The 26,610-nt window shown below is 40.7% G+C and overlaps 3 protein-coding genes and 1 long non-coding RNA gene across 4 annotated transcripts in view; 2 read left to right on the plus strand and 2 right to left on the minus strand.

The window, feature by feature from the left end:
* The window catches only part of AFG2A (AFG2 AAA ATPase homolog A), a 241,553-nt gene extending 238,914 nt beyond the window's left edge, over positions 1-2,639 (minus strand). The window contains 3 exon segments of the mRNA XM_065684485.1: positions 819-976; positions 1,567-1,682; positions 2,194-2,639. Coding sequence (XP_065540557.1) covers positions 819-976; positions 1,567-1,682; positions 2,194-2,527 — 608 coding nt within the window. The 5' untranslated portion in view covers positions 2,528-2,639.
* On the plus strand, positions 2,526-16,214 carry NUDT6 (nudix hydrolase 6). The gene is made up of 3 exons (XM_065664215.1): positions 2,526-2,629; positions 12,227-12,327; positions 15,744-16,214. Exons 1-3 carry the CDS (start codon positions 2,526-2,528, stop codon positions 16,130-16,132), a joined length of 594 nt encoding a protein of 197 aa, XP_065520287.1. The 3' UTR covers positions 16,133-16,214.
* The window catches only part of FGF2 (fibroblast growth factor 2), a 33,011-nt gene continuing 17,258 nt past the window's right edge, over positions 10,858-26,610 (minus strand). Inside the window, exons 2-3 of the mRNA XM_065684532.1 lie at positions 22,186-22,289; positions 10,858-16,824 (exon numbers count right to left, since the gene is read on the minus strand). Coding sequence (XP_065540604.1) covers positions 16,639-16,824; positions 22,186-22,289 — 290 coding nt within the window. The 3' untranslated portion in view covers positions 10,858-16,638. The remainder of the gene's footprint in view (positions 16,825-22,185; positions 22,290-26,610) is intronic.
* LOC136016848 (uncharacterized) lies at positions 17,357-22,253 on the plus strand. Its single transcript, XR_010613725.1, has 3 exons — positions 17,357-17,501; positions 21,688-21,772; positions 21,961-22,253. It is a non-coding gene; the product is annotated as an uncharacterized LOC136016848 (long non-coding RNA).

The following is a 26,610-nucleotide window of genomic DNA, read 5'->3' on the forward strand; positions in this document are numbered from 1 at the left end:
TAATTTCTCAATGCATTCACAATTTCAAGACAACTGTGATTTGTACATTTTGCTTCTTTTTTTTGGACTGAATTTCAATTAAAAAAGAAACACCTCAGAATTTCCAATCCTAAAAAATATTCCAGTAAATAAAAGCAGAGCACAAAGCCACACATATACAAAGGATAAGTTTTGAAGGGAAGTAGTTAAAAAAAAAAAAAAAAAAAAAAAAGGAATCACTCTCCCCAAGCTGTCAGCCAGTATTTCTCTTAACCACAACAGGACTTTTCAACAAGAGCTTCTCAGATAGCAATGTGCAGCTTACTTTCTAATGACAACAGCAGCAACACAGGCTCCTTCTAACCTGACATCAACTATACACAGAGAAATTATCCTCATCCTTTACAAGTGGCTTACAAGTTCAACGAATTTGCCTTGATCGTGCAGTTACACACCCCTGCCTAATGTAAACTCAATGCAGGTAGCTTGACCTCTGCTTCAGGAGATGCTGGGCTATTGTTACTATTCATTAATTTAACGTAAAACAAAGAATCTCTTAAGACTAATGAGCTTAACGTCATTATGTCCCTCACAACAGCACCTCAGTTGAGATTTTGTACAATAGCTGAGCCACTCCACTGTGCACACAGGGGGCTGCAGTTAGCAGCAGTAAGCCAACAGTTATTAAACTTTAATCTTAACCCTGCAAACATCTGCACTTGTTTGATTATGTGTGGGTACTAATACCATCAAAGCAAGAGAGAAAAACAGCATCTTCTAAGAGGTAGGAGTCGGCAGTGTAAAGCAGACACCTCACTAGGTTATAACAAGTTCCATACCTCAACTTTACATTGATTTCCTCTGCCTGGATGACCGCACCAATTACAGGCTGCACAGTGACAGCATCACCCAGGTTTACGTTCAAGTTCTTCTGTGTGGTTTCACTCAGCCCAACTTTCCCGCCTGGAAAGCCTGTGGTGGGCCAAGCAGTACAGACCTAGGAAGAGGATGCAAGCAAACAACTGACAGTTAAGATGGATTTTTCTTCCCACCATTTCCAGTCCTCCACTTAGGAGAAGCAATGTTTCATTATAAAAAACATCTGCTGGGGGGGAGAAAAAGGATTAGGTTAAGACTTGGTGGCACAGAGTAAGATACTGAGTAGCACTGAGTTCTTAAGATATGATCCAAGACAGTTTTCAAGAAAGAAGGGGTTTTACTTTGCCTACAAAGGAGACAAAAAGTTCCTCCAAGACCCTACACATTCTGCAGATGACCCAAAAGCATACACCTTAAGAAACGCCTCAAATCAATGAAGAAAGAAAAGTGCTGTACTCTTTCTTTGCAAATAAAAGATGTGTGTGTACATATATCATACAAAATATAATACATATATTCACACAACATACATTTCTGGGAAAAAAAAATCAGTACTGAGAATAAAGATGTAACTACAGAGCAGAAAACATGGATAAGACCATTCACTATCTTTCTCAATGCATGCTTCATTTTGGTCTCTGCTGAATACAAGAGAAACATGCTGAAAGCCCCAGAAACAGCACTTGTAGGAATAATTAAGAGTCTCACCTCCTGTCGTCCATCAGCAGACGTAATCAAGACCGGACGACCTATGCATACATTTGCAGACTTCATGCTGCTCAGTGACAGCTGGGCGAGGACCCTTCGCAACGTATTTGGAACATCTAATATTTTCAGGAAAAAAAAAAAAAAAACAACAACACATCATTTTTTCCTACCTGTCAAATGAATTCTGTGTTTCTCGCACTCCCCAATCAGTATAACTAACAAAACCCTTCTAAGCCCCCATGAAGGGCAGCACCCACCCATGAGCGGAGTGCAGGGACCCTCCTGGGTCCGCGCTATAAGGGGACAGAGTTTTCGACACGTCTGAGAACACCCACGGCAACGTGGACTGACAGATTTCCCATCCCATTTTAACTAACAAGAAGCAACAAAAAAAATCTACAAACAAAACCAATTACACGAGGCTCAACCGACCTTGCCCGAGAGACCCTCACTTGCCCGAGAGGCCCGTCTCCGTGAGGGGACGGGGCAGCCCCTAGAACTCTGCCACCAGGCGCCGGGCTCGCTTTGGCAGCCATGTGAGCACAGCTTTGGAGGGACTCGGTTTTAAACGAGCCGCCCTCCGCCCAGTCAGACATTGGCCCGTCCCCGCCACCCGCACTCGCGTACCTGCCTCCACGGCGTCAGAAACGCCCAGCACCAGCGGCCCGCCCTCGGCAGCGCCGGGGGGAACGGCGCGCGGAGAGGCATCGCTGCCACCGGTGTTTGGGACCAGCCGCCCCTTGCTCTTCCTTCTGGAAGGCGCGGACATACTGCCCCGACGGCTGCCGCAGAGCGCTTCCGGGAGCAGAGGCCGGTACCGCCCATGGGGTGGCCTCATGTCGTCCGGCTCAGCCCCACGCAGCGCCATGGTGAGGTAGTGGTGGGCGGTGCGCCGAGCGCAGGACTGGGCGGCCCTGGCGGGGCTGCAGGCGCGGCCGGATGAGTTTGGGGGCGTGAGCATGAACTTGGGGGAGGTCTCTCCGCCTGCAGCGGGCTGCCTTCGGGCGATGGCTGCGCGGCAAGTGCTGGGCGGGGAGGGCGGCAGCGAGTCTTCCCATGAGCCGTGAGCTCACCTCAGTCGCGAGCGCCATCTTCATGTACGCGCAGCCACGGCCGTGTGGTGAGGGGTGTCGGCAGAGGCAGCCGAAGGGAGGGAAGATGCGGTTTCCTGTGCTTTACGGCAAATCATAACATAAACCCTCCTATTTTATCTGTTGACACCAAAATTTACTGCTGACAAGGCCAAGCTGGCAGTCTCTCCTCTCCGCCTGTCTCCGCTGGCACGTTTCTCACACCTATGGTAGTTTGACCAGCAGTAAATGAGGTGAAAATACAGACTTTGACGCATTAATCCCATCCGTTGTGGGGGGTGAGGTTTACAACCAGAAGGAGCAACTGCGAGGAGGGTCTAGGAGGCGGCTGTGGCCTTCAGCCTCCTCTGCTTACTGTCTCTTGCATGTGCGGTGGCCCAGTGGCAGAGGAAGGCTGCATTGCCGTCCGGCTGCACATCCCCATTTTCCAGAGTGGGTTTGCGGCAGCAGCCACTTCACAAGGCTTTACTTTCCACCACGCTGAGCAGGGCTCATCCACCTTGACTCTGTGGCTGGGAGAAGGGCCCAGCAGGCTGCCGCGGTACGCCCCCCACCAGCTGGGAGTTGCAGGTTAGTGACTAAAGTGGTTTCGCCCACAAACAGCTTTATGAACAAGCCTCTGGGAACAGGTTCAGTAAGACATCAGCTGCACAACAAACACATGGAAAACAACTGCCTACTGCTTGAGTAACTTTACAAACTGAAGTGTGTCATTCACGAATCATAGAATGGTTTAAGTTGGAAGGGGCCTTCAAAATCATCTTGTTACAACTCCCTTGCCACAGGGAGGGACACCTTCCGTAAGACCAGGCTACTCAAAGCCCCATCCAGGCTGGCCTTGAACACTGCCAAAAATGTGCCTGTATGACAGGGCATATTGCTAAAAACAGGCTGCTAAAGCGAGAGGTGTCTCAAGAGAATTCCAGTTTGAGAAGATTATAAATAGCTCAGGGAAAAGAAAATGTGTTGCTGAAGCTTTAAATTTTAACTCAGGAATATTGTTTAAAAAACACCATTTTGAGACGCATATCTTGGCTTTCACCTAACAGATGAGAGAGGTAGGATTTCAAGGTTCAAACAGTTGTTTAAAAGCAAAAAAGTAACTACAAACTTATGAGAAAAAAATCACTTCTCTGCTCCCTCTCCTTTCTGTAGATGCTTACTACGTGCATCTGCCTAAACTATGCTCAAGTTAAGGTCTGTAAACAGGGCAAAATTTACCCAACAGCGGTTCTTCAGGGGCTGGCACAACCACTGGCCTAAATTACAATGGTCTAAAAGCTGCTCTAAGCTGCACCTAGAAGTCCACAACCCAAACAAGTATATTTCACAAATAAACATCTGGATACCATGCTGTTACCCATCTAGACCTCCCACAACCACAGCTGAGAAGGATTTGCTCAAAAAACTGACCTGATTCCCAAGGAACTAGATACGATGGTTTGCCCACCAACACCTTTTTTTTTTAATACATCACAATAAAAGGAACTGATGATGAGCCAAAAATACAATCAACTTGAACTGTGCTTCACCAAATTTGAATTTTTTTGTCCTCCTTCCCATCAGGCTTCCACAGAAATATTACTACTAGTTCTATCAGTCAGTAATGTCCTGTAAACTGGAGGTTGATTTGGACCCCTCATGTACTGGTAAAGGGTGGATACAGCAGAGGGACAGCAAACCTCTCCCATTACAACCTTGACTCGTTTGTCCTTGGCTTGCAGGGACACTGTGGGACGTTAATTCTTCACCAAATGCTGTTAAGACCCATAAATAGCAATTTGAAAAATCTAGTTAGGAAGGACTTACAAAAGCTGGATTATTCCATGTAGCAGTAGGCCAGATGAAAGTAAAGTTTGGGAAAACAAATCTTTCAATTACAGAGCAGCACTACTACTATGGATATTGTGATTTTTCAGTTATAACACCAGCAGAGGTCAGTGTAGAAGCTGAAGACAGGCCTGGATTTTTTCAGTTGACATGTTAGAGCATGTTTTCCTGAGGTATGAAAACCGCACCATTAAAATATGCAGCATTGAATTCCAATAAGATAATGCATTCTAGCAAAAGCACCATGTTACTCTTTATGGTTGTAACTTGCATGTTCGGGGAGACATGACTTAACTGAAAAGGGATTTTTCTGAAGGAGTTTGCATAACTGAAAGTGAGCATTAGAAGAAAATCATGTAATAGATGTGTTCTGACCCTGATAGCTATCAGGAAAGACTTAATATAAGAAAAATCATAAGTCTGAGAAACTCTAAGCGTTTGGAAATAAGAAAAATGCCCTTTCAGAGCATAATTTGCTGTTGTACGTTGAAACATTTTGCACATAGAAACATCTGCAAGTAGGAAAAACTTTGAGGGAACAGGAAGTTGCATAAACACAGCTATATGGATTTCATAATTTATTGCACAGATTTAAGATTTGCACAATGTATAATGTATGTATTCTTTGCAATCACTTTCCAGACCTGTAGGTTCTTATTCATTATTGGGAGTTTCTTTAGAAGAGTTAAAGACTTAAGAAGACATTTAGGCAGGTAAACAAACAGACTTCTGTGTGCAGAGTAACAACTGCAGTATTTTGGGGTTTCTTCTGTTCCACTCACTCTTGGTGGTTCTGGAACACATCCCAGGGATACAGTAAGCAGTGTGGATAACACCTGGCATACTGTTATTAAATTATCCTTAAGGAGTGAGAGCCTTTGGTAGTGGAAGTTCTACTTTTAATTTTAATTTTAATTTAATTTTAATGAAACATTTAAAGTAAATAATTTCTTTAAAATATTAAATTACTTAAGTATGTGTATTTAGTGTGTGTGTGTGCCAAACCCTAGGCTTTTTCAGTCGGTGAACAAAAACCTGTATTTTAGAAAGCCTATGCAGCAAATTTGCTGATGAGAGGCTTCATCTCAAAGCTGTGGCAGATCAATTAAATACAGCACTTAGTCCCTTGCTCATCCTGAAAATAAAAGGCAGAGATGTTGAGTGTGGTTTGCCAGCCTACGGGACGCCAGCCCAGGCTGCAGCAACAGGTAGCAAGTCCATGTTGCCAAGTAGACCAGCAGCTGGTTTTGATCCTGTCTGGAGTTTCCCACATGGTAAATCCCGTGCAGCCAGAGCTAGTGCCTCAGCATGGTCTAGCCAAGTGATGACAAAGGTGTGAATAAGCAAGGTCAGGTCATATTTTGCCAGACTAGATCAGAGTCACCACGCAATAAGCAGCAAATGTTACTCATTCGGCTCGGCCATTATTGTTTAGAAATAGTGGAATATATGATGCGTCTTCCAGCTAACTCTAACTTACTGTGTCCGCTTGTAGGCGTCAGGATTTTCCAGATATGTAAAGGTTCAGAAAAGCTTCCTGTGTATGAAATGATTAAGAAGTTTTTGAAAAGCATTTCCAAAATTCTCCACCTCCTAGTAGGAACTGGTCTGCCATCCAGAAAGTTATGTGTTTATAATAATACACTTTAATTAAGGTTAATTAAGTTAACATACTGCGTAACAACGGCATAGGAAGACAAGTTTAGGAAGGAAACTAAAAGGAGAGGAAGAAAAGTAAAAGTCACTCTCTTCTCCCTTGCATGTAATATGAGCATGTAATGCGGCTGTTATTTTCAGTGCTACCTACCTTAAATCTAGTTGCTGAAACAAAGTCTCCACACACATACTCACGTGATAGCCTTGGACAGTCCTGTTACTTAAGAAAGGGTGTAAAATAAGCAGCTGCATAAATGCCAGACTGTACAGGAAGCTGGAGTTAGGTTATGATGGTCCAAGGAATCAAAAGTGATGTAAAAGCAGTTCCCAAGTTGTTTTACAAAGTAATACCTATTCCTGTCTGCTTCCATTTACAATGCAAGCAGTCATGTGTGTGCTCATTACTTCGATGACAAGTGCTTTTCAATGCTGAACATCTTTTCATACAAACTGTCATCAGTGACAGATAAAACAGGTAGAATGAAGGTATTTTTCCCCTCCAGTACATGTTTTCTGGAGTTGTCTAAAGGAGGTTTTTTTTAATCATTTTCTTACCTATTTCCCAAAATAGAACATTCAAAACAAAGCAGTGTTATAACAGCAATTACTTGGTGAGGTCACAAGCATAAACCTTTCCAGAAAGTCCTCCTGCTGTTGGATGATTTAAAGCTTCAGATACCATATTTGTAAAAAGAGGGGGAGCTTTTAGAGCTGCAGTCCAGAGCCCATGGTCGAGGTCTGATCTCATTGATTCTACCTAAGATTCTAACGTTGATTCAGCTGAGGGACTCCTGAGTTACACTTGAGAAAATGAGACAAGACAGCCAATCCTAGTGGTTTTCCTTCTTGCTTTGGATTTAGGTATCATCTAGCAGAGATTCTGGTCATCTCATAGAGAATTTTCACTGCCAAAAATTACATTAACAGGCATTGATTTCTGTGGAACAGGGGAAAGAAAAAGTTGTTCTGTTTGATTCAAAGTGCAGTTTCCTGTCTTCAGCAGTCCTCCTTGGTCTCAGCAAACCATTTAGTTGAAGATCATCTTTTCTAGAACATAATCCTTGTAATCACAGCATGCATCAAAGTCACCCCTGCTTTTAATCAGTACAGTTCTTGAACCTGGACACTACTAAACATTTATGGAGGAATGAGATCATAAAGTCATAAGCCATGGGGAGGTAGATGTGTGACTACCCTCTTAAAACACATCCTCTGACATATCTTGAAGGAAGATTGGTATTTCATCTTTTAAATAATCCTCCTCCACAGAAGCCTGCTATGTATTCTGAAAAAACAGAAGATGTTTTTAGCTGGACACTCATCCTTTGATAATTCCCTTCTGTGGAAATACTTCCCTGTAGCATTTTAAATGCATACATGATCACAGATGTGACCATATACTCTTGCTCCTGCTGTAAAATGACAAGCTTTTTTTTTTATTGTTAACTACTAATTTGAAACCCATGCATGACTGATGTGGAAGAGAGCCTGGGAAGCTGTACCACAGTGCTCATTCTGCTCAACACAGCACACTTTAAAATCTGAGAAAAATAGGTGTTTTAAAGGGAAGGAATTTTTAAAGTATGACCAAGGAGTGTGACAGGATGACTATGAAAACACCTGGGTTTGAAAAATGAGAACTTGTAATCTGCTGGAGAAAGTCATGGGCTGAGCATGAGGACACAAGGAAAAGCTGAACTTTTCAGTTACACATCCTGATTTGTTTTGTTGTTTTGTTTTTTTTTTTAATCAAGTGGAAGTGTCACTTTCGCACTTGGAAGCAATGCTTTTTGATTAACAAGTTGACTCAGATAACTACGCAGTTACTATCATGAGTTGTTAGCTGGGCAGTACATTATGAGTACATAGATAATTAACCAGTTGGAATGTTACCAGTACTGTCAGCCCACCAAGTACTAAAACTTGTGTGTTACTAACCAGAAAACCCTCAAATCTTCACTACAGCAGGCAGGAGTTTTGTCATGAATTTCACTGGAGAACAGTTCATGCCCATCATGGCCACTCAGCCGGAGTCACTGGAACAATTTCTGTTATTTGAGCAAACCTGCAGGCACAGGTCTGTTGAAGCAAGCAGCTTTGCTAGGTTATGTTGATGGTGTCTTGATCTCGCCTTCTTTAGTTCTGATAATATTAACACAAGCAAACTATTCTATTAATTTCCTGTCTAATCTGGAACTTGAATGCGGGAAGTCTTTATCTTGGTGCTGCTAACTTTGATTTTTTTCTACAGGATACTTAACCTTTTTTCATATTTTACTGTGTATCAGTTTTCCACTTGTTGTGGTTTAAACCCAACCACAAAGCTCGTTCACTCACTCCCGCCCCTTTTCTTTTTTCTCCCTCTTTCTTTCCTTCCACCCCCACCCCCGACTCTCCCCGCTCCTGGAGGGATGGGGAGGAGAATTGAGAGAATGTAACTCCCACCGGTTGAACAGCCCAGTAACTAAGGTGTAACACAAATCACTACTGCTACCACCAATGATAATAATGATAAGAGAAAATAACAAGAGAAGAGAATACGATACCACCGCCAAACGAGTTCGATGCCCCCCCCCGAAGAGAGCCCGTGCCCTTCTGGGTAACTCCCAATTACTTCCCTGGGCATGACGTACTGTGGTATGGAACACCTCTTTGGCTAGCTTGGGTCAGGTGGCTTTCTCCCAGCCTCCCCTCGTCCCCGGCAGAGCGTGAGACTCAGAAAGTCCTTAGCTAGAATAAACATTACTTAGCAACAATTCAGAACAATCGGTGTTATCAGCTCTCTGTCCAGGCTGGAAGTCAAAACACAGAGCTTGCACCAGCTACTAAGAAGGAGAAAAACGGCTACTGGTAAACCCAGGACACCACTGACAAACCACTTTCTGCTATTCATCTATACAAATCTTGCTAACTGTACAAGCAAGGGGGTTGTCATGCTTTATCAAAACATGTTTAATTAGGGTGGTTAAGATTGAACATAGTTATCTTAATACCACATCTTTTCCAATATTCCCTCTCTACTAGTTGCTGTCCTACATGAAAGCACTGGAAAGGTGTTGGTTGTACAAGACAGAAATAAGGTAAGTTTGTTACAGGATTATAAAATAGAGAAGTTCATTTAGAGAAGCCAACTCTGTAGTATAAAACAAAAATATTTTTATTCCAGTGCAAAATTGTGATAGTTAGAAATTACTTTGATGAATGTCTTGGAACACATCTATCAACAGATTGTTGTGTTGCATTTGAAGGAAAAAAAAATCAGACTTTGAAAACCAGTGGCTTTGTTGTTAATTATAGCTGGTGATTGAATCGACAGAATAAAGTATCCTCTCTGCTTTTTGTTTTCTCCTGTAACTGACCCATGAGTCCCTGATACCGTGCTTGGATCTATGCAGCCCTCTGGAAATTCTCCATGACTTGAAGCACATTTTGGGAAAAGGATTCAGATTCTGTTTGGTTTTGAAAATTCCAGACATATCTGTGGTTTTAAATAAGCAATAACATGGTTGGCCATGACTTGGAGACTACCTCAGTACCGCAGGTGTAAAGATGATCAATTTCTGACAACTGGAAGTGCTTGACCTCGCTGCTGAGAATGTCAAACCAGAGCATATTAGTGTGGTGAGGGTGGGTTGCGTGATGTGGCCTGAGGTAACCCAGCATCCATCGCTGGTAATGTCTCCAGCCTCTATCAGGCTAACCTGGGTTTAATATGGCATGTGCAGAAAGCTCCATAGCTCGTTAGCAGTTGCCTGTGCCATTCCATGTAACATACACTTAGCTGCCATCATGCTTTCATTTGCAAGTTAAATAAAAGTATCTCTAGTACAGTGAGATTAACTGCAATTTAACATGGAAACAATCAGAATTTACATACATAGATTGAAGTATACTTGGATGCATCTTTTTGCATTTTATATAGTTAAAACTATGCCAGAATATCAACTGGCTCCATTTCAAAGTCTTTTCTGAAATTAGCTACCAAGAGATTTCTTCTCAGGACACAAAACGTGATTTCAGTTAACTGGCAATTACAACACAGTTAATGAACTTTAATAAAAAAGTGCTTTCTCCACTTTTTCAGTGATACAACATGGTGAATTTGTAACACAAGAGTTCAGAGAAAAAGAAACACTCTCTCTTTGCTTCCTTTGAACTATTAATTTGATATGGTTTTTTAACATAAGGTAAAATTTGAAGGACTTTTCCATAGCAGGACCTCCAGACTTAACATTCAGCAGTTACCAGTTAAAGCATAAATCCACCATGCAAGCTATAGGCTCGTAAAGTGGTTCCAGTTGTGAAGTCTCCAGGACCAGAACAGCACATTGTGAACTTCAGAAATGCTATGTTGTTTTAACTCTTACGTGCACAGAAGTGTTAAAACTGCATGCTTACCTTTTTTTTTTGGTAAATGCCTTAAATGGGTCTCAGAGAAAAAATGGAAATTGCACATCAGAAGGAAATAGTAGTTTCCTTAGCCCAGATGGCTTAAAGTTTAACTTCTTCACACTGATTTTGTTAAAGCTCACCCATAACCATTTTAAGTGCAGGTACTTCTATCCAGTTTTGCAGGAAGGCACTGAATGCTCCATTCAGGTTCTAGGCCTGATTCCGTACTTGTCAGCATTACTTCCATAGGCTCTGGCCCCAAAATACAGGAGGACAAGTCTGGCACTGCTCTTTCCCTCCAGCCCATTCTGGAAAGTGAGATGGGTATGTTCCAGGTAGCTATTCCAGCCTACCTTTCTGGAAGAAAGCTGACAGCACAGTGAGGGAGGAAGGTGAAAGGGAAAAAGTGATTGTTTCCAACTCCCCTCTTTACAGCTCTACTTAGCAACTGGATAAAATTGAATATAAAGCCTGGAGTTTGTGAATGCCCATACATTGCCTGTGCTGTGAGCAAATAAAATACCTCAGTGCAAGCAAATTGGCTCAGATGGTTGTTTCTCACTGTCTTTTCCAACACTCCTCTCCATTCTCCCCTACAAAATGAACAATTCCCCTGAAATGGTGACTTCTTATACGAATTATGTTCTGAAAGCTTTGAAAAAAAAATAAAATTGGACAGCTGGTGGAATTCTAAGAGCTGTTTGGGTTTAATCATGAAAGGACAATTCCACAGCACACAAAGATTTCCAGGAACTGAAAGCAAAGCTGAAAGCCGGTAGACAACTATATGTATTTTCCAGCTGTACTATTTTTAACCCTTTCCCTTAAATTCCTATCCAAGTCTGCTAAGAGTGCACAGAAAAAAACCCTAAAACCAACCAACCTTTTTCTAATGTAGTCGGGGTTTCAAATTACTGAAAAGCAACAATTTCCCTCTCCATGTTGCATGTACAAGAAAAGACACCTTTTTTTTTCAGCCAGTGTAGCTTTTTACTGCATTTATTTCTATTTGAAGGTTACCTTCTTCCTACATAAACTTTTAATAAGGAAACAAATAAAAATAGTATATGGATGGAAAGGTAGAACCTAGAAATCTTAGTGCAATTGCAGGAGGTGCAGGAACTGGGACTCCTTGACCACTATCAGTAACAGCACCAAGTCTGCACTTCACATTCTGTTCTAGGTACCGAACTTTATTCCAATTTAATAAATGCTTCTACATATAAGTCACACACAAGGCATCAGTTTCTATATTCCATGAAAACAAATGACAAAGTTACACTACATGGTTATTACAGACACACAAAGGCATGTCAAAGCCAGTGCAATATAAAACAGTACTACAATCGTAATACCTTTTTGTACGATTAAATATATATACATTTTTTAAAAGCCAAAACCATGGAAGTGGAATACATTAGTGATTAAATACAAGATTATATAATCTATAGCAGCTTTTTTTTTTTTAATACCTAACTACTCATCTAGCAGCAATGTTGTCTAATGACTGTTAGACAGTTTGTATTTTCGATCAGTAGATGTTTAGTTCCAATATTTCATACAGACTGTAGGTATCACTGGTCATCACATTAGCATGAACAAAGAAGTTCCTATGTAAAGCTGTACTGATGTTTGTAATTACAATACTGCAACTTCAAAAAGTCATGTGTTAATTGTCTCCTGCATATTAGGGAGTACAACACAGGCTTCAGTAATATTTTTTTTCCTCCAATACAGACTACAAATGCATGGAAATTTCCAGGAGATCTGTCTAATCCAGGTGAAGACATCGGTAAGTCCTAGGATAACAGGTGATGTGTCAACAGAATTGTGAAGACATGAACAGGACTGAAATACGTTGTGACCCACATCACTCCTTTGGCAAATCACGGCTTTTAGTTGGTGAACAGGTGAAGTGGCCCTGTGACCTCAATGGTAATGGGGTAACATTATGTGCAGGGCAGAGAAGTTTTGCATTTGTAACATCTACCCTTTTCCACACTTTCTTCTCTTGAGTGCTTGAAGCCAGCTTATTTTTGGTAGGCTGTTGGACATGCTGTAGTACAAGCCAAAAGTGCAGAGGATTAAGGTAATCAGGATGTAACCCAAATAAAACTGAACCAGCGAGCTCTTGGCTCCCACTGGAATCCAGGGCAGTGAGCTCAATGAGGGAATGAGCAAAAATTTCCTACTTTTTTTTTTTTTATGTGCAAAACAGAAATAAACACGCTTGCTTCCTTCCACCCTTGTTCATTTGGTTTGTTTAGACTGTCAGCTCTGGCACAGGACCAGAGCTAAGTGCAGCGCCTTGGTCTTGTGGGCACCTACTTTCAACTAGAGACATAGGGTGCTTCTGTGTTAAAAACAAGGCTGTTTTGAGGAAACTTGTCATTTCTTACCAGTGTGGCACAGTTGGATTCAAAGGTGAATGAACAAGGGTGTTTATGAAGAGACAGAAAATTGTGCTTTTTCTCCTTGTATCTCACCCCTTAAAATTACAATCCACAGACTGGTTCATTCCTAACTTACACTGCAAGTTACTAGGTAGCTCTTGTTTTCTAAAGTTATGTTTGCTGACATTCATTTAGCCCCACAGCAGGATTCAGATAGGAATTTATTCTTCCAGCAACTCAAAAATGTTGCCCAGAACAGTATAGCAGCTCTGGCAAGCTAGGTATCAAGCCTAGGTTTCCACCATTTTATACCTTAGAAATACCTACTGTTTATCAGACTTCCTACAACAACATGTGGAACAGTATTCCGGCTCATTTCAATACATGGAGAAAGTTTCTAGTTAGCAGGGTATGGCTGAGCTGTAATTTCCGTAAGTCATGAGCTATGTTTTAAGTCTTTTTGGCAAACAAGATAACAGAAATCAGAGTTATTTGCTTGACAATGCAAATACACATACCATAGTGCAAGGGATTCATGTTTTCATAAGAATTTGTTGTCTGGCCAGGCTCCTTTTCACTTCTAGTGACAGAGCTTGGCTCTAGGCCAGGAGATAGGGAGGGATTTTTGTATTGAGAGAAAACAGCCATCAGTGTCAAGAGCTCCCCCCGAGGAGTGCTGCTGCTGAGTAAGGCAGTGGCCACCCCTCAAGTATCAGGGGAGGTGATCCTGGAGCCTGCATACAGTCATTGAGAAAGGCCTGGGAGGAAACAAGCCTCTTACAGCTGCCCTCCTGCCACTACTAAACTATAACATAGTACAAGTTATGATTCACTGCATCACATCTTAATACTACAAGAAGATATAAATTAGTGAAGCATAAAATACAATAGAACTTAATTTTCCCCTTTTTTATCCTTACATCAAACCTTATAAACTCACAGTCATTCAAGGGACCAAGTTTCAAATTATAACTGCAAATGGCAGTTAAAATGCTTGAAGATCCTGTGTTTATATGAAGTGACAAAATACATGGCTGCCTACTTTATGAGTACTGACTCGTGCAACTAACCTGAATAGTTTTGTAATGCAGATTAAGGAAAGTGTATACATCTTTGTATTTGAATATTTCTGAAACTCAAGCCCTAGTTTCTTCTAGCTTAACTGTCATTATGTGTATTTTTATATTTTATAGATATACACACACATTTAAATAAAAGGGAAACAGAAAACATAATATCTAAAAGCAAAGCTCAGAGCTTAAGTGAAATCTCTATTTCAATCTCAACCGCAGCCTGCCTCAGCATTCCTCACAACCTCAGTTGTTTACCTTCTCTGACCACTCCTGTGTAATACAGCCCCTTACCTAATAATAAAACCACTTGCCACAGGCAGTTTGCTTTGCAAACCACTCCTTCAAACCAAAGGGTTGCAGCCTCTCCAAGGGTCAGTCATGGTAAATGAGCATTTTTCCCCATATGAAGGTGCCTTTTAACTAATTAACACTGTAACGAAGTCACAAACATAAATGTTAGGAGACACTGCATATTAATGGACTTCCAGTCCCACAAAGACCTCTATACACCTGGTGTATGCAGCTCCTTCCAACACACGGTGGAAGTTGAGCTGAGGCAGAAGGATGTGCAGATTTGGGGCCATTCACATACAGCTGACTGGCCTCTGCTGGATAAATCAGTTTATATGTTGCTAGCCAATGTATGTCCACATTATTTTCAATATTTGAAACTACCCCTTAAAATGCCGGCCTGCTCTCTTCACCTCTTGACATGTCGCTACATGAGCTTCCACAGGAAGGCGAATACAAGTTCTCTTAAAACTTAGTTTGTGTTTGAAGTAAGCCAGTGCACTCATTTCACACTGAAATGAACTAACAGAAGCAGGGAACATCACAGAACAGCTATATGCATTCACCACTCAAACAAGACACAACAAGGAGTTTACACAGAATCGGAAAAAGCTAGTATTTTACCTACCAGTATTTTACCTGCCCCTGGCGAGTAGGATTTGACTTGACCACAATGAAATTGCAGACTTTGGGAAAATAAGTGGAATAGAAAACTTCTTATTTGGGCTCCTCAATTTAAGTTCTTCTTACCTTTTAAGCCCCTGAACTTAGGGCTCCTTTGATAAGAAGAAAACTGCACCTGCATCACTTCAGTTGATGTGCACAATGCATACACATGCAGCACAGATTCCTGCAAGCACTGGCTGCATGCTGTACTGGTATTACAGCATATCTGAAATGTCACTGCACACTTAAGATACATCTTGAAACAGACCTAGCACCAACTTGCACCTTCTTCAAGCCATAGTTTTACCCATTTTGTTACACCTTGTGGCAAAGCACAATGGAGTGGATTTGATCAGGTGGTCTCCTCTAGGTACAGGTGTTCAGCTGCACCTGGTCTGAACCTGAAACTGGACAGAGGCAAGGAGGCAGAGGGGACCAAGATTCAAAAGGCTGAAAGGAGGGTGCAATGCTACCCTGGATTAAGAGATAATAGAGCCAGCAACCACGAGAATGTCAGTTGCAAAACCACACCCTCTGCAGAATTACCAAAGTTTCTTACTTTCATCATTTTCTAGGATACAAACAAGAAAAGTGTGTAGCAACTAGTTTTGTTCAGGGACCAAAAATTAGCTTATCCTTGTGTTGAAACAAATAGGCTGACATTCCAAACAGCTTACAAAGCAGAAAAGAGAACACTTTGAGTTACAGATTTTCCAGACTTGAGGAGGTTTTAAGAGTGTTGAGCTATTCTCATATGTACTGTAAGGTTTGCTCTTTTCACCTAGGAGACACAGCAGTTCGAGAGGTGTTTGAGGAGACTGGCATCAAGTCAGAGTTCAAGTCCATCCTAAGCATACGGCAGCAACATGAACACCCTGGAGCCTTTGGGAAGTCAGATATGTACATCACCTGTTGCCTGGAGCCCCTCTCCTTCAACATCAGCTTCTGCCAGCAGGAGTGCCTGAGGTGTGAGTGGATGGACGTTGGTGAGCTTGCTCAGACGAAACTCGCTATTCCCATGACCAGCAATATAGCTAAACTCTTACTGTACAGATACCGGGAGGGGTTTGACAAGATAGATATCACCATGAGAGAGTTCCCTGCTGTCTCTACAGGCCTCTTCTACAAACTGTACCACAGGGAGCTGCCTGAGTCCTATAGAAGCATAATGTGATAGCAATACATTTCACATTTCATTACGGTAATAATTTAGGAGTACTGTTATTATTAGTGTTACAGAGATCATATTAAAATTATCCACGAATTTCTTTTTAGATAATTATTAGAAAGTAATTGTTTATTCTCTATCAAGTTATAGAAATATAAATTATTTTTAAAGGTAAATATTGCTGTAAGTGTGCATCAGATTTGTTTTCCTTTACTCTGTAAAGTAAGCATAAGGCAAATAAAACAGCCCTACATAGATAATCTAGCACAAAACAGAAATATTATTGATCCTGAAAATGTATCTTCCAAGTAGCTCTACCTCCGCACACACTGGCACAAATGGTTTAAAGAGCAATGTAGGACAGGAGGAAACATGCATGGTTTAATCTGGTATTTGCAAAAGTAGTGAAGATCAGCAAATAATTGCTTATGGTTTTGCTATTTCAGAGAGGAGCAGGAAACTCAACATCTTCAGCGTAATGTGTCGTGTGTGCTCAGAATCTGCCATGGAAATCAGCTTTTAGCTGACATAGGAAGGAAAAGAATAGCTTTCTGTCCAGGTCCAGTTTTTGGTCCAGGTTTGTACTGCCCAGTTCTTTTCAGTGCCACATACCAATCAGAGTATTTCCGGGATCGGTAAGTGTTATAGTTATTAGATTCCAGACGCTCAAAAAAGAAACATTCTTCTGTTGCACATTTCTAAAAGGGAAAAAGAAAAGGGTTATTGATATTCCATCACAAAGCAATTCTTCAGATTGTTACCAATGACATGAATTAGCAGTACATTTGGTTTTAAGAAATTCACATTAAATGTTTCATATTTGAAGGGAGATACAGTTACTGTGAAAATACTGTTAAACACACCTGCAAGAAGAGGAGCTTTTAACTATAGTTTGTTTATTGTCTTTGACACAGACCAAGCATATTCTAGTTTGGTTTCATTATGTCTTTGTTCTGATCTGAAATTTAAACAGCTCAATGGAGAACCCTGCCCCTTGGCATTTACTGACTTCCAAAGCTCAGTAGTTTTGCCATCTCATCCTAGATTATCATTTAACCAAAAAGACAAGTGGGATGTAAGAGAAAAGGCAGCTCTTCCCTTGCCTTCCTCACACCAACCTTATCATCAGTTAGACAAATCCTGTGGTAAGTTGCAGCTTTTACCTATTCTTTTCTAATTTTGAGGTTTAACTTCTCTGAAGCTAATTCAAGTCTGTATTTACAGCACCGGGAAACAGCAGTGAGTCTGTGTCTGTTCAAGGCTTTTCAAAACTCTAAGAAAAGATCAGATCTGGCACAGGTTTCTTCCACAGAGCGACCAAGCATACTCTGCTAGTGTTTAGAAGTACATCTGTGAAGTCACTCTACTTATGGAGGTAAGTTTTCAAAATGCAACTCCACCTACACAGAATTAACATGCCTTCACACATGAAAATAAAAGAGGGTGGCTCTTCACACAGTGGATGAAAGCTGAGGTGCGGAGCTACCAGAGGAAGTACAGTTTCCCCATATCACATGGATTTAATCACTTTTGGACAAGTTGATGGAAAAGAAATTAACTGAAATTCACTGAACAGGTAAAACACCTTCCTGGCTGAGAGGGCCCCAAAGCAGAGACTGGCTGGAGGCTGGGAGACCAACACAGGGCATGATTAAGTGCATCTTATATGCCACATCTGATCACCATTGGAGAGAAGACACTCACTGCATACAAACACTCAAAAGCCCCCCGTAAGTCTGCCATTAACAACTGCAGTGTGGTGTAATTTCCACTGCTCCCTCAGGGTGACCATACTGGAGGTAGAGAGTCTTCATTTTCAAATGATCCTGTTCCTGTTCGCAAGATAACCTGAGACAGGTATTACCTGTTGCAAGACTTTTACACCCAGGTTTTCCTGGATTGTTGTTGCTGCCTGGGGAACTTTAACACACCTGATTGATCTATGGTTACTATTTATAGCTGTCAACTGAAAACAGGAAAGTTTACTCATTTTCCAAAATCCACCACCAGGAAACCACACGGTTTCTCTGTACTGAAAACGTAAGAAGAGGTACAAACAGCTCCAAGTAAGATCTCATCCTATAGGAAGAGAAAGACTATCGGTGTTAACTGCACCTACCCCAAGGCATATTTGAAACAGCAGAACCCCTGTCTGTTGACAGTGCTGCTCTTGTAGTGGTCACAGTGGTAAACCTGCTTGCAGAACTGGTACTTTAAGCAAGAGAAATTATTGTCTCCCATACAAACATGGCAGAAGTTCAACACCACCAGGAACTTGCAGGGACACATGCACACATCCCCCTTCTTTTCATATATGTGGAGCTGGGCACAGAGATCAGATACGTTGCACCTGTGGAAACCATGTCTTTACAACCTCCAGCAGGAATTAAATCGCTTCCAGTGCACCTCTGGTGAACTTAAGTAGCCACTACAAAGACACCACATACAGACAAAAGGCAAATTTGCACATCCCTCTCTGTGCACTAAATCCACAAAGTAGACAAAATGGCAACTCAAAGAAACGCATCAGACTTATGCATCCTTCCTCATGTCTCTGTGGTTTCAAAAGTAAAACAGATTAAACTCCTCAAGCAGGTTTTCAGGCAATTTATGAGTGTTGTAAAAATAATCAAAATAGGGTGAAAAAGAAAATGAGAAAAAAAAATATTTATGTTATGATCATAAAGATATTTTGAAAGGTGCCATGCGCTTCGCATATGTGACACCAGTGTTTTCCTACAGCATGTTGCCAATATAAATGTTTTGATATAAAAGTGAATATTTAGGTGACAAATTATAGCATTATCACCTAATGCTCAGGCTTCATGAACTATGTATTCTTCAGCATCTGCCCAAGGCAACATTTCAGAAGCTGGACTGCTGTCCAGCAGGAGCAGAATGTCCTGCACCCCACTGTGAGCCTCGGGCCTGGAAAAGCCCTGGGTATCAGTGGGTTTTAAAATACACTTTGACATGGAGTGTGGGAGTTTTTAGTGTTAGCAATGGTGGTAGCAGCCATGCTTGTACTAGGGCCTGCTGTGTGCCACCAGTTAACAGCAGCCAAACTGTAATGACAGCCAAAATCCTCAGGTGAATCACACAGGGCAGATTAACTGACCAAAAGAAGCATCAACTTCCTGCAACAAGGTTCTTTCCCCCCTCATTTGCATGGCCAAATGTCACCCACCAATTGATTCTGCAGTGCAAACTGCATCTGTATCAGTATCACTTTGTGACAACTGACTACGTTTTGGACTCGGATTACAAATTAAAATTCCTCAAGTTTGTTTACTCTCAAAACTGAAACCAGTGTGTTAACCTGTGACTAGCATAGCAGATAGAGTATGGCCTGAGAAAGGTGGTGATAGTATTTAGCCCTTTCTAACTACGAAAGGGCCAGTAAATGAAAGTTATTCTCATGAATATTCTTGTACCACAATTTTAATCCATAACATCAAGAGAGAAGAATTTCCCTTCATGTCTGGCAACACCTGTCTGGTCATAGCAAAACCACATAAGCATGACAGACACAGCTAACATGTCATACCCAAAATATCAAATTATTTCTTGTGAAATTTCAAAGTTCAATTCTTCCTTTCATGGGGAATTTTGAGAAATTTCTTCATGAGATTAAACAATCAAACACATTCTGTAATATAATATTTTGTTACTATAATTAAGTGAAACTGGAAAGTCAAAATAAGCCATATCAGAAGGGAATGTTTCAATTCTTCCATTAAAGATCTGATGGAATAGATACATTTCTGCCCAAATATTTCTAGAAACAGCATTTCCTGGGGGAAGGTTTTAACTAGCTGAATTAACCAGCCATTTCCTCCAGTGACGAAACTGGTGAAGATAACCTCGCCCACAAAACAACTGGGTCTGTTAGTAAACAGGAAAAATGAAACCGCTAAATCAAAAGCCATATCATTTCAGCATTTCAGGGGATAAGCAATGCTACAGTGATATGCTGCCTGTGCAACAAATCATTTTGCAAAACCCAACTCAGAACAAACCATAAAGACAGGTCTCAACAAATGACTAGATGAAAAACAGGACTGAATAATAATTTGCAGAAGGAATTTTGAAAATGTTGATACATTTATAAATGAAGGACACTAAGCAAATTGATCCTCAACACGGAAAAGTAATAAAAAAAGAAGAAAAAGAAAAACAGATGGGAAAAAGGGCAGAATAGTCATAAGAAATCAAAGTTCCACAATGTTTTGAATGAAATAACTGAAGTTTTCAGTAGATACAAATTCATGCGCACCGACGACAGCACTTCACCACAAAGATTTCCAGTGTATGCTCTTTCAGAGTTCTCACTGGAACACAACACTGCTCAAACAGAAAATGGAATGCTGGCAATTAGCAATAGTTCCATGAATGTGTTTATAGGCAGAGAACAGTAGAGGCACAATTGGGCACACACTGTTGGGAGTCACAGTACAGAAATCCTGATGGAAAAAACATTGCCTGTGCTGCAGAAAATGATCATGAAATTGCAGAAGTATTATTAGGCTGGCTGAAGAACAGAATCTTTAGAGTTTTCACCTATGAAAAGCAAAAATGAAGAGCTGTAGGAAGTAGGACAAGGGCAGCGTGTTCTACAAACAGAACCCACCACACAACAGTAGGCTGGAAATCCCAAATATAAACACCCCCAGGTGTTTATAACTTTACAAACTTTGCTAAACACCCTGTTTTGACCATTCACTGTTGCTCAGGGTAAGGAGAGCAATTTGAACGGGAAGCTGAATGCCACCACACCAGCACCACAGGAAATTCCCAATTATCCTTAATTCTAGAATAGCACAGTGAAGGACTCCTCACATTTTCTTCAACTGAGCTGTCACACAATATCGAAGTAAATAATGCTGTAACTTGAAACAGGTTCTTTAACTCTACTCACAGGCATAAACAAAACAGGCCTCCAGGAGCCAGGATCCCTGCTCATGTAAAACTGCTCAAATGTTTTGTTTGCCTTCAGACTGATTTCTCTTCAGCAGAACCATGGGGAACTGCAAGTCATTCCTGCAGCCCTCAGTATGGGTCTTGCATTAGCTGCAGTTCAGCTGGGTTAGGAATGCACATTATTATGAACCCTGGTTACCAGTGGGGACTTGCACAGGAGCTGAGCAGAGCTGTGCTCAGGATACCAAAGCGTTGGGATTATTACAGACTGCTGCTCTAGTAGTTCTAGAAGTTTGTCTGCACTGAAGGTTAGAAATATGAATAAGAGATTTACAGTGTCTATGTCTCATCAGCAAAATGAACCTAACTGCAACTCTTGGGACTTCCAAATTTATAATCTAGCTCTAGGCAACTGTATTAACTTTCAGAGTCTGCTAAATATATTGACATTAAAACACAGTTAAAAATTAAGCTGATACCAATAAAATAGATAGAGTTTAAACTAAAACTTATCTCTTTAAAGACTAGTTTATCTACATTTATATATATATTTTATCGTCATTAGCATTTCTCATTTTAACATATTTTATCATAACTTATCATTTATCATTTTCAAAATTTTTTTCTTCCCAATTTTTTAGTTTGGAAGTACACATGACCAAAACCCCTTGATTATCTACAAAGAAGAAAATGGGAAAACAATACACACAGATTACCATCAGAAACGTAAATGATTTTGTTAATTTTTTTTTAATGGCTTTACTTTCTACTTTTAAAGGGTCTTTACAACCACTCTATGAGAAAGTGAAAGGAAAAAATTCCTCGGGGGTGGGGGGGTGGGGAGGGGCACTTTGTTTTTCATTTGTTCTTGTAATTCCCATCTATACATGATCGCTATGATTTTTCTCTCCCAGAGAGGCCATTCCAGATGAATTTGCAGCTGCTAGATGAGAGCAGACATTCGCATCTTCTCATAGTTCATAGACCAACTAATTGACAAAAGCTGCGCAAATAAATCACACACAGAGAAGCTGAGTAAGTCCTGCTGGAGGGGAGGTTACTTAACACAGAGTGAGGAGAAGACCCACCAGTACAGATAAGACACACCGAGAGATAAACATTAAAACGCTGCTGCTTACCAAGGCCAGCAATCTGCCGTCCTCCTTCATAGCCAGAAAGCGATTTGCACTTACGCCTTTGATTGACACCACTCCTCGTTCTTCTGCCTGAAGTTGTAGTTTGACTGCGAACAAAAAAAAAAAAAAAAAAAAAAAAAAAGACAAAAGTAAAATTTCTCAGCCATTGTCATATTTCAGCACTTGACAGTGAAGCCTATGGCTTCCAACCTGCATCCGGAGAAAGACTGAGCTTCAGCTTGAAGCAAAGGTAATAAACTTTCTGATCACATTTTTTATCACAGAAAATGCTTATGACAAAGTAAGTAGCTATTGTCAAATTGGCAACGATATTCTTCAATCTTCACATCAAAGCAACTGAAAAACCCATATAATTCCTCTAAGGACCACTTGTGGCACTGGCAACTGCTCACAGAAATGGAGATTTTTCATGGCAATTTTCTTGCAGAGATATTTCTTAACATTTATAGAACAGCATCAGACACAGAGTGCACACAGCTTTACAGGGCTAGATCCTCAGTGAGGTGCAAGCCTGGACTGTGACCAAAGCCATTCAGGACCGTATCACTCACTAAATGTTCAATAGCAAAGTGTCAATCATACATCCAACAAGGGGTTAGAATAAACCAACAGAAACAACTGCAGAAGTTGATGAGAACAGCAAAGACACAAGAAAATTGTGTTATACAAACACCATTGAAAAATAATAGTGTTAGGAACATGAGAAGTGGGTTTATTTGAATCAATTACTTTCAAAACAAATGACCAGTCACGGTTTTTTGAAAATCTGTAGTATCATCTCAGGTAGCTTTCAACTACTGCCTTTGAATTAACACAAAGCCTAAACCAATTTTTCGAGCCACAAATCACATGCAATAGTTCAGACTAACACACAAATGCATTTCCCTTTGCCTCTGGCTTGTTTCAAGCTACAAATACAAGCCCAAAGTGGCCTTCACCTAAAACCAGAAGAGCTATTTGCTTTTTACCTTCTTTTTTATTCCCTGATTGCTCACATCCTTGCATTCAAAACAACAAATGAATGAAGCCTTTAAGTGGTTACAACAGTACAGCCAGGAAGTTGCATCTATGCTGCATTTCTGTCTCACCTTAACAGGCGTATCTGTGACACTGTACCACAAAGTTCAGGTTTTTCATCCATTAGCCAACATCTACAGGATGGGGATGGGGAATACTACAGTATAAAGACTACAACAAATGCCATAGAAAAATCCACCAGATACCTCTGCCCTCTATATGACTTAGCTATTTGTGGCTCAAAAGAAATCTAAACACTGTGGTAGAACTGCTATTTTTCTGGAGAAGCAGAGAAGGAAAAGTAACCAAAGTATGTGTTGTCCTAAACCTCACAGAAGATACTGTTTTACTCCAACAGTATTTAGAATATCTCCTTCTGAAAACCTATCTTTGATTATATAAAATGTGACTTTAAAAAGGGAAAAGGCCAATACAGCAGCTCATATGAGCTCTTTGGACTGCCTGAAGCTTCCTCCTCCATCACAGAAAATACAGGCCCATTCCCTGTAGCTCCATCCCACTAAGCCCACTTGCACAGGCAGTACAATTCAATATGATATCAAACACAACCATTTCAGTAACAGCAGAACACAAGAAATTTTATTCCCCAAAGCCTTTGGTTTTCCTCTATTGTGGGTGGCCATTATTTCCAGTGAAATCTGCATCTGGAAAGCTCTCAGTTAAAACAGAGCAGGGAGAAGCAAACCCACATGAGTACTCCTTTTCTGTGCAACACTGTGATTCATATCCAGAGTTCTATTAAACAGGAATTTTTAAGAGCAACTCTACATCTGTAACAGGAAGCAAGATCATTGCAACACAGGCATCAAAAATGAAGAGCAGCTGAGAAACAGCTTCTCACCTTCTTAGGATGTATACAGACATAAAGACTTTTGCCAAAGAAGTGCAAGAGCTAAGGAAGGAACATGCAAGATGTCGCAACCTGGTACTGGTTATGTGCCCATCAGGTGTTCAAATGAAGGACATGACTCATCTGGTGCAAGACTATTGGTGCTTCCAAAAAACAACCAGACTGAACTTCTCCTTCCTTCAGTTTGCATCCCAGAAATCACCTTGGGAATTAGTTCAAAACTTCTTCTATTCGAACACACTTTACAAAGATCTGACCATTATGAAAGCCCAGCTAGCGGAACCTACAGCTGTCCTGCACTCACAAGGATTTGGCCATTGACGGGCATCAGTCTGTGTTTGTCCATTTCTTTTTTTGAAGGGTTCACGAGAAACAGCAAGACTGATATCACACCTTGGTGGGGAAGGGCTGATGGGCAATACTTAGACACAGGCTTCACTACCCACCTGCTTCTGTGAAGTACATAGTTTTTTTCTGTTTAATGATGCAGTCTTTAAAAACTTGACCATTTAAGCCACCACAATAAACACTTGAAGCAACCATAAATCGTGGAGCAGGAGCATCTCTTGAGATTCAGAGGGAGCTTGCTGCTTATTTGGCTTTTTGTTGTGGGGAAGAATAGATTTTTGCAATACAAATGAAAGCTTTCTTAGTTTACTTTCATTGCTCCTAAAGACAGGACTGAAGAAATTCCAATAATAACAATACGAGGAACATTAAATCCTTAGGATAATTGTTGCAAGCCCTCTTTTAAGCATTATTTCATCTGATTTTTCCCTAGATACAGACATCAGTAAGCGTTGCTCATAAATCCACTAATTAGTATACACAACTGAAGCCATACCAATAGAAATGCTGCACTTTAAAGAAGATAAAATGGTTTCTTATGAATTATGTGTCTGTTGCCATTTCAGACAAATAAAAAATAAAGAAAAAAGAAAACAACCTCTCATAATTCACTAATAACTACAGGTTTCCAAGGAACACAGAAACCTCTGTAGTGATAAAAAGTTAGGTGAAATGTTTAACTTCATCCCAGAACCACGTATCCAAAATACAGCCCTCCCAATTTATTAAGCCAAAATCAGAGTTGTGAACAGCTTCAAAAAACTCCAGTGCAACTTCTAACCCTCTGGGGAAGCAGGAATGTGGTGAAGTGCTCCAGGCAACGACTGGGGGAAAAGGACTTTCAAGATGTGCCCAAGCATACAGCATTCACTGCACACTTAACTAGGAACAGCTGCGTGAAATAGCTGGAAAGTAATATGAGTTACTGCAGTATGGACCTATGAAACCTTCATGACTTTCTCCTAACAAAAAAAAAAGCACAACCAACTCCTATGGCATTGTATTGGGCCAGAAGTTCAGATTCTGTAAAAACAGACTTTTAGTAAATGCTTTTAAAGCCTGTAAAAATATTTGTATAGTTTGGAGAAATGTTTGAAAAGTGTTACTCTTTGAAAGGGAGAAGACATTTTCCTGCCGTTTCAAGATCACTGCCACACTGAAAGCCCCAAAAGCAAATTCACTGATTTTCTTTTCCTACTCGATAAGCAGAGCCAGAATAGCTGTGTAAGATTTTCTGGTTTCAGTGTTACTTTACGGCTTTATTAATGCAATTTGCCGCAGTGTTACGTTGATGAAGATGCCAAGGTACAACACAGCCTTACTAATCAAACACATTTTTACCACGTAGTCATCACCAGAAGCAACAATTTTAGGGGTTTTCTCATTGCAACTCGGTACAGTCGGCCAGAAGAGAAACCTAACACTCGACACTGTGTCATGTCTTTTGCAGCCTTTAGGTGAACCTTTAGTTCAGACACACGCCATCATTTCTGATCTACTCATAGTACTTATTTTCAGCATAACTGAACCTCAAAACCAGATCCATGAAAGGAAACTAATTAAGAAGTTTTTAACCCAAAACAGTAGCACAGATTGTTGTGAAAGAGGTAATTAACTGAGAGCCAAAAAGTCCCATTTTCCGAGTTATTCTGGCAGCCCTTTGGGAGGACCCCACTCCAGCGCAGCAGTAAATTCACATTCACAGCATGCCCTTTAACATCTGATGAACACCAAGTGTAAGGCTGTGGTCGATGCCTGCTGATTTTGCGACAGCAGACATCTCAGCACACCAAGCACACACCTTGAGGACTGAGGCTAAGTCCTCACAAATTAATGAAACAAAAAAAATACCCTAGCCCAATTATAACCTACATGACCTTTATGCACTGACAACTAGAAAGGACTCTGTAAATTTTCTACTGCTATTAAGACTTTCTTTTGTATCTCTTCATAATAAGCCAAGGTATGATTACCTTCCCTTTTTCTGCTGAGTAAGAAGAAATTAAATAGAAGACATAAAAGTTTGTCTTCATGCCAGGGTAGAAACTCTGACAAAGAAGGATAAAGCTGTACATTTGAAAGATATAAAAATGCTTAGAAAACATGAATGAAATAAAGTTAGGGCACTGAACTATAATTCATGAGATGGATTTAAAACCTTCCCCTGACAC

This window comes from Lathamus discolor, chromosome 1 (assembly GCF_037157495.1).
Source record: "Lathamus discolor isolate bLatDis1 chromosome 1, bLatDis1.hap1, whole genome shotgun sequence".
Classification (NCBI taxonomy): Eukaryota; Metazoa; Chordata; class Aves; order Psittaciformes; family Psittacidae; genus Lathamus; species Lathamus discolor.